The sequence below is a fragment of the Taeniopygia guttata genome, chromosome 3 (assembly GCF_048771995.1).
Source record: "Taeniopygia guttata chromosome 3, bTaeGut7.mat, whole genome shotgun sequence".
NCBI lineage: Eukaryota > Metazoa > Chordata > Aves > Passeriformes > Estrildidae > Taeniopygia > Taeniopygia guttata.
The window spans coordinates 44,467,446-44,479,581 of record NC_133027.1 but is presented as its reverse complement, the minus strand read 5'-3'; the positions used below and the strand labels follow the sequence as shown (position 1 = coordinate 44,479,581).

The 12,136-nt window shown below is 39.0% G+C and overlaps 1 protein-coding gene across 5 annotated transcripts in view; it reads left to right on the top strand.

The window, feature by feature from the left end:
* The first annotated feature begins 4,038 nt into the window (after positions 1-4,038).
* The window catches only part of HACE1 (HECT domain and ankyrin repeat containing E3 ubiquitin protein ligase 1), a 47,639-nt gene continuing 39,541 nt past the window's right edge, over positions 4,039-12,136 (top strand). For 2 of the 5 annotated variants that reach the window (XR_012055002.1, XM_072926733.1), the window contains exons 1-4: positions 4,041-4,252; positions 8,705-8,759; positions 9,824-9,913; positions 11,745-11,849. Coding sequence is in view for 3 of the 5 variants with exons in the window: in XM_072926733.1 (XP_072782834.1) it covers positions 4,177-4,252; positions 8,705-8,759; positions 9,824-9,913; positions 11,745-11,849 (326 nt within the window). In the remaining 2 variants the exon portion in view is untranslated. Of the gene's footprint in view, positions 4,253-5,467; positions 5,614-8,704; positions 8,760-9,823; positions 9,982-11,744; positions 11,850-12,136 lie in introns of those variants that run through there. The other 3 variants (XM_072926731.1, XM_072926732.1, XM_072926734.1) reach the window with 3 other exon arrangements.

Genomic DNA, 12,136 nt, shown 5'->3' with positions numbered 1-12,136 from the left:
TTTGATTTCATTCACTGTGAAAGACAAGTTTGACCAATTTCTTGTAGGCAGTTGAACATGACATCTTCAGATATGTAAGTGCAAGGGACAGATATATTGAGGTCCCCTTATGTCAGTATTGAAGGGAACTCTGCTGACTGCATTCAATGAGCAAATGATTTAAAGCTTAGGTGCTAAGTTGGTAACCTTAATCTTTCTTTGAGATGCCAATTTTTTCCTTGACATCAAGAAAATTAATAAAATTTGGAAGTATTACTATACCTCATAGTGTAAACAAATTAAGCTAATTTTACTACTTTCAGCTAATTTTACTCACGTAAGAGTTCTCCATTTAAGACTTACTAGAGGTGTCTTACAAGCACCTCTGAAGGTGTATAATTCTAGTGCAATGCCCATTTCTAAACTAGACAGAATTAATTACCATGCAGAGGTGCCTAGTTCTCCATAGCAGTCAATATAGGCATGAACAGCTGCAATACCACTGGGAAAGCAAACTGTTCAAGTAGAACTATCCTGGAACATACTAAAAGCTCATAGAGTCCAGCTGAGACTTTTTTGGAATGATGAAGTCTACAAAGTAGTCTACAAAAAAGAGAAACCATAGCCATGTATACAGCCCGCAAACCAACTGAGTAGGTCTGGAATTAGATCATCCTCTGAAAGGAATACTGAAAGTTGTGACCATTGACACTGACCACTGAGATCATGTCACCCCTACTTGGATTGCCTTCTGGCCTCCACTGGAATTTCCTTCCTTAAAGTTTTACACAGACATCAATTAAAACAGCTATTGTAGAGCATTGTAGACTTCATGCTGTAGTGGACAGAGTAAGGCTACAAAGCTGCAAATGCCCATCCATTATGTTCTATCTGTTTGGGAATGTCTTGGCAAGTAGAATGAGCTTGTGCAAGAAAACCTGAAATAGGGTCAAAAATGGGAGAGAAGGCAGGGATGTTTGGAGTAATGGCATTTGTCTTCCCAAGTCATCACTACACGTGGTGGAGCCCTATGTTCCTTGGCATGGCTGAACACCTGCCTACCCATGGGAAGTGGTGAACAAATTCCTTGTTCTGCTTTGTATGCAGATTTTGCTTTACCTTTTAAATTGTCCCATGAGTTTTCTCACTTTTACCCTTCCGATTCTCTTCCCCATCCCACCGGGAGGGACTAAATGAGTGGCTGGGAGAGTCTGAGTTGCTGGCTAAACCACAAAGACCCCAGGAGACAGAGAGCAGAAGAACATGATATTAGGTCAAGGAAGATCTTGTGTTTAGGGCTGGGAGACCATGTAGGTTATTGCTATGGAAATGAGTCAGTTAATATGTATGCTCATTCCCTTTTTTCCTGAGCAGTTTGTGACAGTATGGAAGATAATAGCCACCAAGATTTTATTCACTCTCTGTACCAAGAAGAACTAAGAAGAATTTAAACCACATTGATATCAAGCAAGGCTGGCTAAGTAAGCGTAATAACTTGTATTAGCTCTTCACTGTCCACTTCCCTGCTGATTGCAGATCACAGTAAAACACTCTATATTTAAAACTAAATTTACTAAGGATTTTATACTGCTGTATCAATTCTTTAACTTTTGAGGATGCATCCTGAATATATTTTTTTGTTTAGCACTGAATTAGAAGCTAAATATGTACAAAATAATAACATTGTGTAACTGATTGCATAATCAATGTTTTTGTTTCAACCCATTATTTTTGTTGCTTTTAAAAGATGCCACCAAATATGTCTTGTGGCAGTGTTGCACTGAATGACTATTACTATACTTACAGAGGGTTTAAAAAGATATTAATTTAGAAAAAAACCCATACATTCTCCAGTTTCCTCACTTTTCTCTTATTTGATTCCTATGAACAGTTGTTCACACATATTGTAGTTTTAATATTAGGTGTGTCTGGAACCATTCTCACAGAAAAGGAAAGGGACCTCAAATAGTCACTTAATTAATCCTCTACACTAGTGAGAACAATTAGAAATTGCAATAAACTCTAACCCCAGCCCCTAGAAACTTGGAATAAAAGGAAATAGCTCTCTAAGGCTCTGTGCAGAGAGGAGCCTGTGCTGCAGCAGATTTGCTGGCAGGAGTTGTGACCTTGTGGGGACCCACACTGGAGCAGCCTGTTCCTGAAGGCCTGCACTCCATGGAAGGGACTCATGTTGGAACAGTTCAGGAAGAACTGCAGCCTGTGGAAGGGTTGTATGTTGGAGAAGTTTGTAGAGGACTAACTTTGGTGGGAATGACTCCACTCTGGAACAGAGGGAGAGTGGGAGATGTCTTCCCTCTGGGGAAAATGGAACAGCATAGAAAGTGTGTGATGAACTTACCACAGCCCTCATTTCCTGTCCCCCTATGCTGCTGGTGGGGAGAAGGTGGAGAATTTAGGCATGACGTTGAGGAAGAAGAGAGTTTTGGGGGGGAAAAAGTGTTTTTTTAAAATTTACTTTTTGTTTCTCATTAACTAACCTACTCTGATTTGATTTGTAATAAATTAATTTTTTTTCCCCAGGTCAAACCTTCATGACATTCATTATTTTTCCACTTCTACTTTGTTCTGCACAGCGTTTCTTTTCCAAATAGCAGAGTCCAAGTCAGCTCTTACTTACATGGAGGACAATTCACAGGGCCTTTTGCAATAGAACAAAGGGTCATGGTTTTAAACTGAAGGAGGGTTGACTTAGATTAGATATAAGAAAAATTATTTTTACAATGAGAGTAGTGAAACGCTAGAACAGGTTGCCCAGAGAGGTGGATGCCACAGACATGCAAACATGCAAGGTCAGGTTGGACAGTGCTTTGAGAAACCTAATCTATTTGAAGATGTCCCTGTTCATTGCAGAGGTCGGAATGGGTGACCTTTAAAAGCCTATTCCAATGTAAACTATCCCATGATTCTTGATTGTCCTTGTTGTCCTTTCTGAACCTTTCTCAAATCTTAGATAGCTTTTCTTAATTTTTCCAAGTCAGAGTCATTGGAGCATTTTACAGAATGAAATAGTGAAAGCATTACACAGAACCAGATCACAACAGATTCCTGTGGAATCCCATATACCTTCTTGCATTTGGAAGTTGATCATGATCTTGTTGGGGTATGTTTTCTTTACATTCAATTTTTACATATTTTTTTCATTCTCTATTTACAGCATTGTTACGCAGCCCACGCTCCCCTGGTTTGCCAAGATTGCATCAACACCTGAAGCATAATTAAAGCCAAAATACCCAACACTAAATGCTCCTTCATGCTTGACAACATATATTATCATGCCACAGGAAGAAATGAGTTGAAAGACTCATGTTCTAGTTGTTTCCTTGCACAGCACCAAGTGTCTATAGTTTTTGTGCTGGCACTAGAAGGGCACTGCAGCTGGTGAAGGGTCTGGAGCTCAAGTCCTGTGAGGAGCAGCTGAAGGAGCTGGGCGCGTTTAGCCTGGAGAAAAGGAGGCTTGGGGGGTGACCTTATTATCAGCTGAAAGGAGGGTGTAGCCAGATGGGGTTGGTCTCTTCTCCCAGGCAGCCAGCGACAGGATGAGAGGACACAGTGTTAAGCTGCACCAGGGGAGGCTTAGGCTAGACATCAGGAAGTTTTTCACAAAAAGGATGATGAGGCATTGGAATGGGCTGCCCAAGGAGGTGGTGGAACCACCCCTAGGGGTGATTAAGAAAAGACTGGGTGTGGCGCTTGGCGCCACGGTCTAGTTGACATGGTGGTGTTCAGTCATAGGTTGGACTCGATGATTTTATAGGTCTTTTCCAACCTGCTCGATTCTGTGATTCTGTCCCGCTTAAGTGTGTTTGCAGCCCCATTGCCTTCCGTGCTTCCGGGGAAATGAGCCCCACGGGCAGGATCACCTGCCAGAGGCGGCTTCAAAAGGCAGCACTTTTTTTATTTTTATTTGCAACAAGCAGACCTTTAAGCATCCATTTTCCACGCGCTTTGAAAATTCATCGCTCACACCCCTTTCCTTCCTTGGGGAAAAAAGCAAACTGAGGGAGCTCGCCCCCGCCCCCAGCTCCGCCCCGCGCATGCGCGCAGCACCCGGCGTGGCGGCGGCCTGGGCGGCCTCGGGCGCCGCCGGCGCCGCGATGGGCTGAGAGCGGGCAGCGGCGGCAGCGGGGGTGTCCGCGGCTCCGGGGGTGTCCGCGGCTCCGGGCTGGGCCCCCGAGGATGGAGAGAGCCATGGAGCAGCTCAACCGGCTGACCAGGTCCCTGCGCCGCGCCCGCACCGTGGAGCTGCCGGACGGTAGGAGCGGGGCCCTGACATAGCGGTCGGTGCAGGCGGCCTCCGCTCCCCGGCCGGCGGGGATGAGTTGAGGCGGCTGGGGAGGATGGGAACGGGGTTCCTCTCACCGCCTCTGACAGGCTCTGTTTGTTTGTCGTGCTGACAGCAGCAGCGGCGTCCCCTTCCTCCCCCTCCCCCGGCGGGGATCCCTGCCGGCTGCTGCCGCCCTGGGCCCGGGCGAGTGACCGGGGTGCCGGACACCGGCTGTATTCGCTGCTAAATCCTTCGTCAGGTGCCTTGTCGATGACAGAGTAGGGATGAAAACTCTTTGTGGGTTTTTGTGTTTGTTTGTTTGTTTTTTAGTGGTGCTGAATTGAAAATGTGTTGTAAGTCACTGTCACTGCCTAACTTCTTTTGGCTCTAAAGCACTTCGCGTGGGTGCTGGACCCCCATATCAGGACGGATTTGAAAATAGAGCTTCAGGCTCTTACGGCAAGTGGTTTGGTGTTCCAGCCGGGTCCAGCTTTTGGGAGGACTAACTATAAGACTCTTGGACATGTAGAATTTCTGTTCTTGTGAGTCATGTGCTGCCACTATGCTTTCTTCAGTGTTTACTTTTATGGATGAGTCTTTGGCTGCCTGTCTGCCATCTTTCATCTCCAGTGGTGGAGGAGAGGGAGTAATATTCTGTTTTCTCTGTGCAGTTGCTGTTTGGACTTCCTAGTGTCCTCCCGAATGGTGCTACTACACTCTTCACGTATTGTCACTTGTCACAGTTCCGGTGTTTCGCAGTGCAGTTACTAATAAATTTCACTTGCCAGACAAGTTTCAGGCAGATTTTGCTGCTGCTTGAAAGCCTTTGACTGGCAGCACTGAAAATTGACGTAATGCTATTAACTAAAGCTTAGACTTACAGAAATAATGGAGTAGCCAGTTTAACTAATTGAAGATGCGAATATGAATAATGCTTTGCACAACCTGTGCCAGTTGGAGCTGCTTTAAATTTACTCCAATACTAATGTAGGCAAATTGATTCTGAATTTCATCTGTTTTCTTCACATCTTGGGCATTTTTATCTTACATTTCAGAGGTAGTCTGTGGAATGGCAGTGCAAGTGCAAGCCCTGAGACCTTTGGAACAAATACTTCTATCATCCTGTAGTGCAAGTGGAAGCCCTGAGACCTTTGGAACAAGTACTTCTATCATCCTGTAGTGCAGAAGGAATGCGAATTCTATGCCTTCCTTAGGAATTGCATGAAACAAACCAATGGGACTGATATAAGGAGATAAATGTGCTTAACACACTGAAGTCTCAAACTGCATTGACAAACACCATCTCTGTTCAATGGCCATCCAACTTTGGGTCCATCTTAGCTCATTAGGTATCTTCTTTCTTGACCTTGGTGTTCCTTAGGTTCATGCAGGTCTGCCCAAACTCTTCTTGAGAAGCAGGTTTGACTTGTATATTGTTCCAAACATGTACTGACAGGATCGCCTTGGAATATTCCACACTGATCTAGGATAGTATGTAGTTTGATGGCTTGTTGTGTGCTGTGTCTGGCCTCTTGAATTATGACTTCCCCTCTTTTTCTCCCCACTGCATTTGAATAATTTTAATTTGACATTTAATTTGAAAGATACATGGTTTACCCCTCCATCCTTAAAGTGAGAGTCATGGTTCTCTCACAGGAAGTGGAGGTGTATGTTTGAATTTACTTATGTTGAAGAAGGCAATAAATCCCAATAAATGGAAGATATAAACTTCCATTGCATGTGCCATACCCACTAGGGTATTATGTGGACAGTGCTGACACTTCTTTAAGATTGTGATCTCTGCCAACTTCATGACAGTATCTCTGAGGAAATAAAGCAATGTATCTTGCCAGGGCAGGATTCTAGATAATGAATTTCAAGTGTTTTTTTTTTTTTTTTTTTTTTTATTTTAAAGCAAATCTTGACACCTGAGTCCAGTGCCAGTGAATAACCTGAGCTTGCAAGTAGAACTTTTTGTATCACTCTTCCAAAGTATCCTTCAGCAGTTGTTTTTCGGACACTTGAGAGCTTGACACAAATTTCTGGATGATACTATGAAGGCTCAGTGCCTGAAAACTAGATCTTGCAGCCCAAAGCTGTGACACTATGCTCGGTGTGCCTTTTTTTTTTTTGTCTTTGAGTAATCAAGATTTGAAAAGCAAGTAAGTTAGATAGCAAATAAGTTTGGTGAGTCCATGAGATGTATAATGCTTTTTCTCTACCTGCTGTCATGTAGTTTATGTCAGTTGGAGCTTTTTTTTATGACTAGAGAAAATAATCACCAAAAATAAGCATAAAAGCTCCTTAGTCCCACACCCTCTTAAGTACTTCTTACAGAAGAACTCTAGGAAAATCTGCATGTGCTTCACAGCATAAATTCTGTTAATAGAATAGGAAAAGGCTTAGTTTTGTAACTGTGCCATAAATGCCTGTTATGGCCCAGCTACACTTGTATTTGACTATTGACTTTTTCTAGATCACTGCACTTGCAATATAGTTAAATAAAGTTAGAATCAATATTAAGCATTCAGTTAAGTGTGCTGATATGTTTAAAAGTTTTTTTCACCTTTTTTTGGTGTCTTGTATAGAGCCTGATTGTGGAAATATATATAAGGATGTCATGTTTAAATTTAGTTGATGCACTTTAAGTTTCTTTTTTTTTGTTTTATTTGGAAAGCTTTATCTTCCTGCTCAAGATATATATATTTTTTTAGTTTGTGTATACTGGGAGCTAATCATGGACAGATTTTGAAAAAGTGCTCAAATATTTTTCACAACTTATATTTATTTAATTTTGTTTCTAAATATCTATTTAATTTTGTTTCTAGATTCTTTCTCTCTGTGTCCCCTCCCTCCCAGTTTATTCTTCCCCCGGCAGTCAAATTCTAGGTGTGTGTGTGTTGGAGATGGAGTTATCTGATACTCATAGAACTTTGCCATAAGGAACAATCTGTAGAGTTCAAACTTGAACTTGGTGATCACTGGTTACTCTCTGCAATGTTTAATCATAATTTGGTGTTTTGAGAGGCTTGTGTCTCCTGTACCATGTGTTTACTATAAGCAATGTTGACTTTTTAAAAATTTGTTTTAAAATTTTTATAGCTGATGAAATGTGATTTGAATTTGACTTATCACTGTCCAGTGTTCAAAGGTAATAATAGATTATTAGAAAGAAGCGTTGCTTCTTTCTTTTGTTAGCTAGGGACACACAACTTCAAATAGCTGATGGCAGTAGTAGCCTTGCAGCACTGCAGAACAAAAATAACAACAAATAGCATAGCTGCAGCATGATAACAATTTCTTGGATTTCACTTCATAATTCTGAAGAATCTTTATTTAAAATTCAGTAGATGTCACTTTGCCTACCTAGTGGAAGTGGAGGCATGTAAAAGACACAAGACACTTTGCTTGTTTGGGACTGTTCTAATTCTTCCTGTTCTGATTGCTTTGTAACTTTGGATCAATCAAAGTGCTGAAGAAAAACTTAAAAAGTCCTGTATTTCTGAAACCAAACTCCTGTCATAAGTTGGTATCTACATGAACAATCTGTGGAGATTGTTCATGTTCATCTGTGGACTCCCAAAAATGGGTGGCTTCTTGAAGGGAAAAATTATAATAATTGTCCATAATAACATAAAAATTAATGCACGTTAATAATATTTATAATTGTTATATGTTAAAATATTTTAAGTTTTGTCAAATTATTATTCTAAAAATAGTATCTTCAGGAGGTGTGCAAGTGACCAAACAGGATCATCACACCCATGCAGTGTGCTGGCATTTGCAGCAGTAGTGATGACAGACTGTGTGGCTGTATGCCAGTGTGTTCCCACCACTGATGGATCTTTGTGTTCTGGCCTTTCTTCATTGCCTTCAAGTGTGAAGTAAGAAACTGATTTGAGATGAAAAAGTAAAGTGAAACTTATTGCACTCAGGTATTCAAGTATAAAGACAAAATGGAATGGTTATGAAGTAATTTAAAGAAGTCACTATTACAAAATCAGTCTCACGACTACAGAAGTCACCTTGGAAGACAGGAAACTTCCTTCTTTTAAAAATTAAATAGTCAAGTGTTTTCGTTTTGTTGGGGTTTTTTAATGCATATCTCTTAAAAACTTGGATTTAATTAACAGAATTGTCATGCTTCACTGAAAAATTAGTTTGATGCTCCACTGAAAATTCTGTAACTTTTACTTTGTAAAAGAAAAAAGCCACACTGAAGTAATTGAAGTTTCATGTATTGCAATTCTGTTAATTTTATCTTTTATGTAAGTATGATGGCTTTTTATTTATACTGAAACTTTGTGTGTGTAGAATCTGTTTAAAAATAATGATCTATTGAACAGTGGACACTTGAAAAGGGACATAAGTGTTGCTAGATGCGTTTATTTTATGTAAAAGATATCTTTATGGTAACGGAGTAATTTAATTTCTTTCCAGATAATGAAACTGCTGTCTACACACTGATGCCGATGGTTATGGCTGACCAGCACAGGTGAGAGCTTCTTTAAATTTACCTTTTTTTTTTTTTTTTTTTAAGATCTGAAAAACCCAGCCTGTTTGCTGAAGTTGTGGCTTCTAGAGCAATCTCAGGAGGTCCAGCTGCTGAATTGTTGAGTTGTGGTCTAATTTGAAGTTAGTCACTGTGTGTGTGCATCCCAGTATATTTTTACCTGTTTTGATTTTTGCCATAGACCAGAACTGGGATGTGTTCTCTTGAAGCACATAGGAAAATTTGTCCCAGGATAAGAACAAAAGTGTTGTCTTGTAACTGTGTCTTAGTTCTGAGTGTGTATTTATGGATGACATAGAAGCTCTTAGTCTCATTAGACATCTCAGAAAGACATGGAATAAGACTTGGACAATGAGATTGATTCTTCTGGAATTTCTCAGATGAACAGCTGTTTCTCTTACTGAGTTGTCCTCCAAGTGCTTGGAACCTGGAGGCTATATGATGCCAGCTAAGTGATGCTTCCTTCACATGAATTTTGTAGGGAAGCATGCAGTAACTCTTACTGAAACACAAAGCTGCTTTTCCAGCCAGGATAAACATTTGTTCTGCTATGTAATATTTTGAGACAGCATGCAAGGGTTTTAAATTATGTGATCAGCCCATTACTGGAAGTTGAAAGTTTTAAATTTTAAATTTTTTATCTTGAATCCTTCTACTTCATCATCATGATTTCACATACCAGTTTTCCCTCTGAACTTTGCCTGTGTTTGGGAAAACTCTTGCATATGTGGTTGGGGTGATTTTGATAAGGGGCAAAATGGGAATTTATATTTTGGTTAAACCAAAGCTGTTGAAATGCTTGTTTGTCGTATTTGTAAAGAAGTGGTTTGGTTGGTTGGTTTAATTCTTACTAGTTTACATTTGAAACAGTTTGCCAGTGTCACAGTTCATTTTTTATGTACAGTAAGAAATGTAAGGAATTAGTTGAAGGAAAAGGAATAGTGATTAAGTAATAGATAGAGTACTTGTGTACAACTTACAGTATAAATTTTGCTTGGATATTGTGAACTATTTTTAAAATTAAAAAAATATTTTTCTATTTGAAGGTCTGTCTCAGAGCTGCTGTCAAATTCAAAATTTGATGTGAATTATGCCTTTGGACGTGTGAAGAGAAGTTTGCTTCATATTGCAGCAAAGTAAGACTTACTTGAGTCCAGTCCAGAAGTTAACAATGAAAATATTGCCACAAATCTAAGGCACCAATGTAAGCTGGAAAAACTCTGTAGTGTCAGTTAACATTTTGTTTTCACACTTTTTGTTATCTTGTTTGTTCTTCCTAGTAATGTACCTTCCTCATAAAGAGGACAGATTTTACACATGGTATCAAATGGCATTCCAAATTCCAGTGAAGGAAGTCTGGCTAGATACTTTCTTACCTTTCTGTGAAATCTGAAGTCTTTTAAAAAAATGCAGCCGTGATGTTTATCCTGTATAGCTGGGTTACTCTTGCCTTTGTAGAGAAACTCTCATTTGCAGGTGCTGATTGTTTTTGAGGTATTCTAAAACAATGGGAGGCATTTGGGTGTTTGTTGGGAAGCAGCTGTTCCAAAGTACTTCATGTGACCACAGCTGAAGGGAACTCGGGAGCTCACTTCTAATAAGTTTTGTATCCTGGATAGAGGGTTTCAGTGCAAATTTTGATCTACATTATTTATTGTTTGTATAGCTGTTCAATGGGGATAATTCTATTTTATATGTAACTCTGCCAAGAAACAGACAGGTTAGCATCATATAAATAGAAATGTACAACATAGTTTTTGTCATGACCTTTCAGGAAGCTAAACTTTAAACTGATGAATGAATGAATGCTCTGTATTTGTCTCCCGTTTAAATATCTTGAAATTTCTTACATTTAAACGATTAGAAAAAGGGGGAAAAAAGAAAATAGAAGTAGTATTGCATATATATATAGCAGTATTTGATCACAATAAAGGTGGAAATTCCAGCTTCTTGAACAGACTGTTAGAAATAGCTGTTTCCCAACTATTTCATCTCAGAATTACATAGTGCTTATATAAAATTTACTTAAGGAAGTATTCAAAAAAAATGCAAGCAAATTTTCAGCATACACTTTAGAAATCTATTTGAAAATATGCTATACTTACTGATTCTCAAGATACAAGAAGTTGTGTCTTAGTTTCTGGATTGTCTTTTATCTTGACTTAGTTATTGGGTCACAAAGGGGTCATCAAGCTGCTGGTTTTGCAAAATATTGTACAGTTAGTCTTCAGTTTCTTTGGATTCTTGCATAGCAGTTCTGACATTGAGAAGATTTATAAAAATGGATTAGCTGATTGCAACAGATACAAAAATAATCTGTTTATCTTTTCAATCAGATCTTCCTCTTAAAGAGTTCAGGAGCAGGATAAATACGTAATGCAGAGTTTCTGTCTTCTTAGTGACATTGGTTATTCTGAAGAGCTGCCATATTATGTAAAGTAAAAGAGTCCAGCTCTTCATTACAAGTTCAAAGTTGATAGCAAACCAATATTTGTACTAGCAAAAAAAAATATTTGTACAAGTTTTAGAATTTTCCTGATATTCAAACTTCTAAATATAACTTCCAGACACAGAAGCATAACAAACCCCAACATCTTTAATGGAAAATTTAGTCCTGTTCATAGATTAGAGATGAGGGAGGTGAGAGGAAATTGAAAGCAAAACTTTCAAAACAGTTTATAGTGTAAAGAATTAAGTCCTAAACACTTACTGTTGTGTTTTAAAGTCATTAAAATCACAGAGAAGGATGGCATCTATTCATTGCTGCAAGTTATATTTTGTCACTTTTTGCTGCATTAAGTGATTTTACTTAACTCTGTGTAGCCTGAATTATGGGGGTGTAAAACAATTTTATGTAAAGATGTTCTAGTGAATGTGATCTGTACATAATATTGCTGTTGTCTTTATGCCAATACAGATTTGTAAATATCCTTGTTACAGTTTTTCCCTTTCTTATTTTCTTCTTAGCTGTGGATCAGTTGAATGCCTTGTTCTATTATTAAAAAAAGGAGCAAATCCAAACTATCAGGACATCTCAGGATGCACTCCTCTCCATTTAGCAGCAAGGAATGGGTAAGTTTTAAAAATCCTTAATATCTTGAAAAATTTTTGCATAATGCACCTGAGCTGGCGTGTTCTGTAATATTTTTGTGTAGTTCAAAAAAACGCCTTTGGTTTTCACTTTTGAAAATCGAGAACATGGAGGTTAAAATCCTTACTTTGAGTATTCACAGAATAATATTTTATAAATAGTAAGTCATGTCTGAAATACCGATTCCAGTACCAGTCATTTTAGTGTTTTCTGTTAATCAGGGGCATAATGATTATTACAACAGTAATTGAACGAGGGATACATTCAC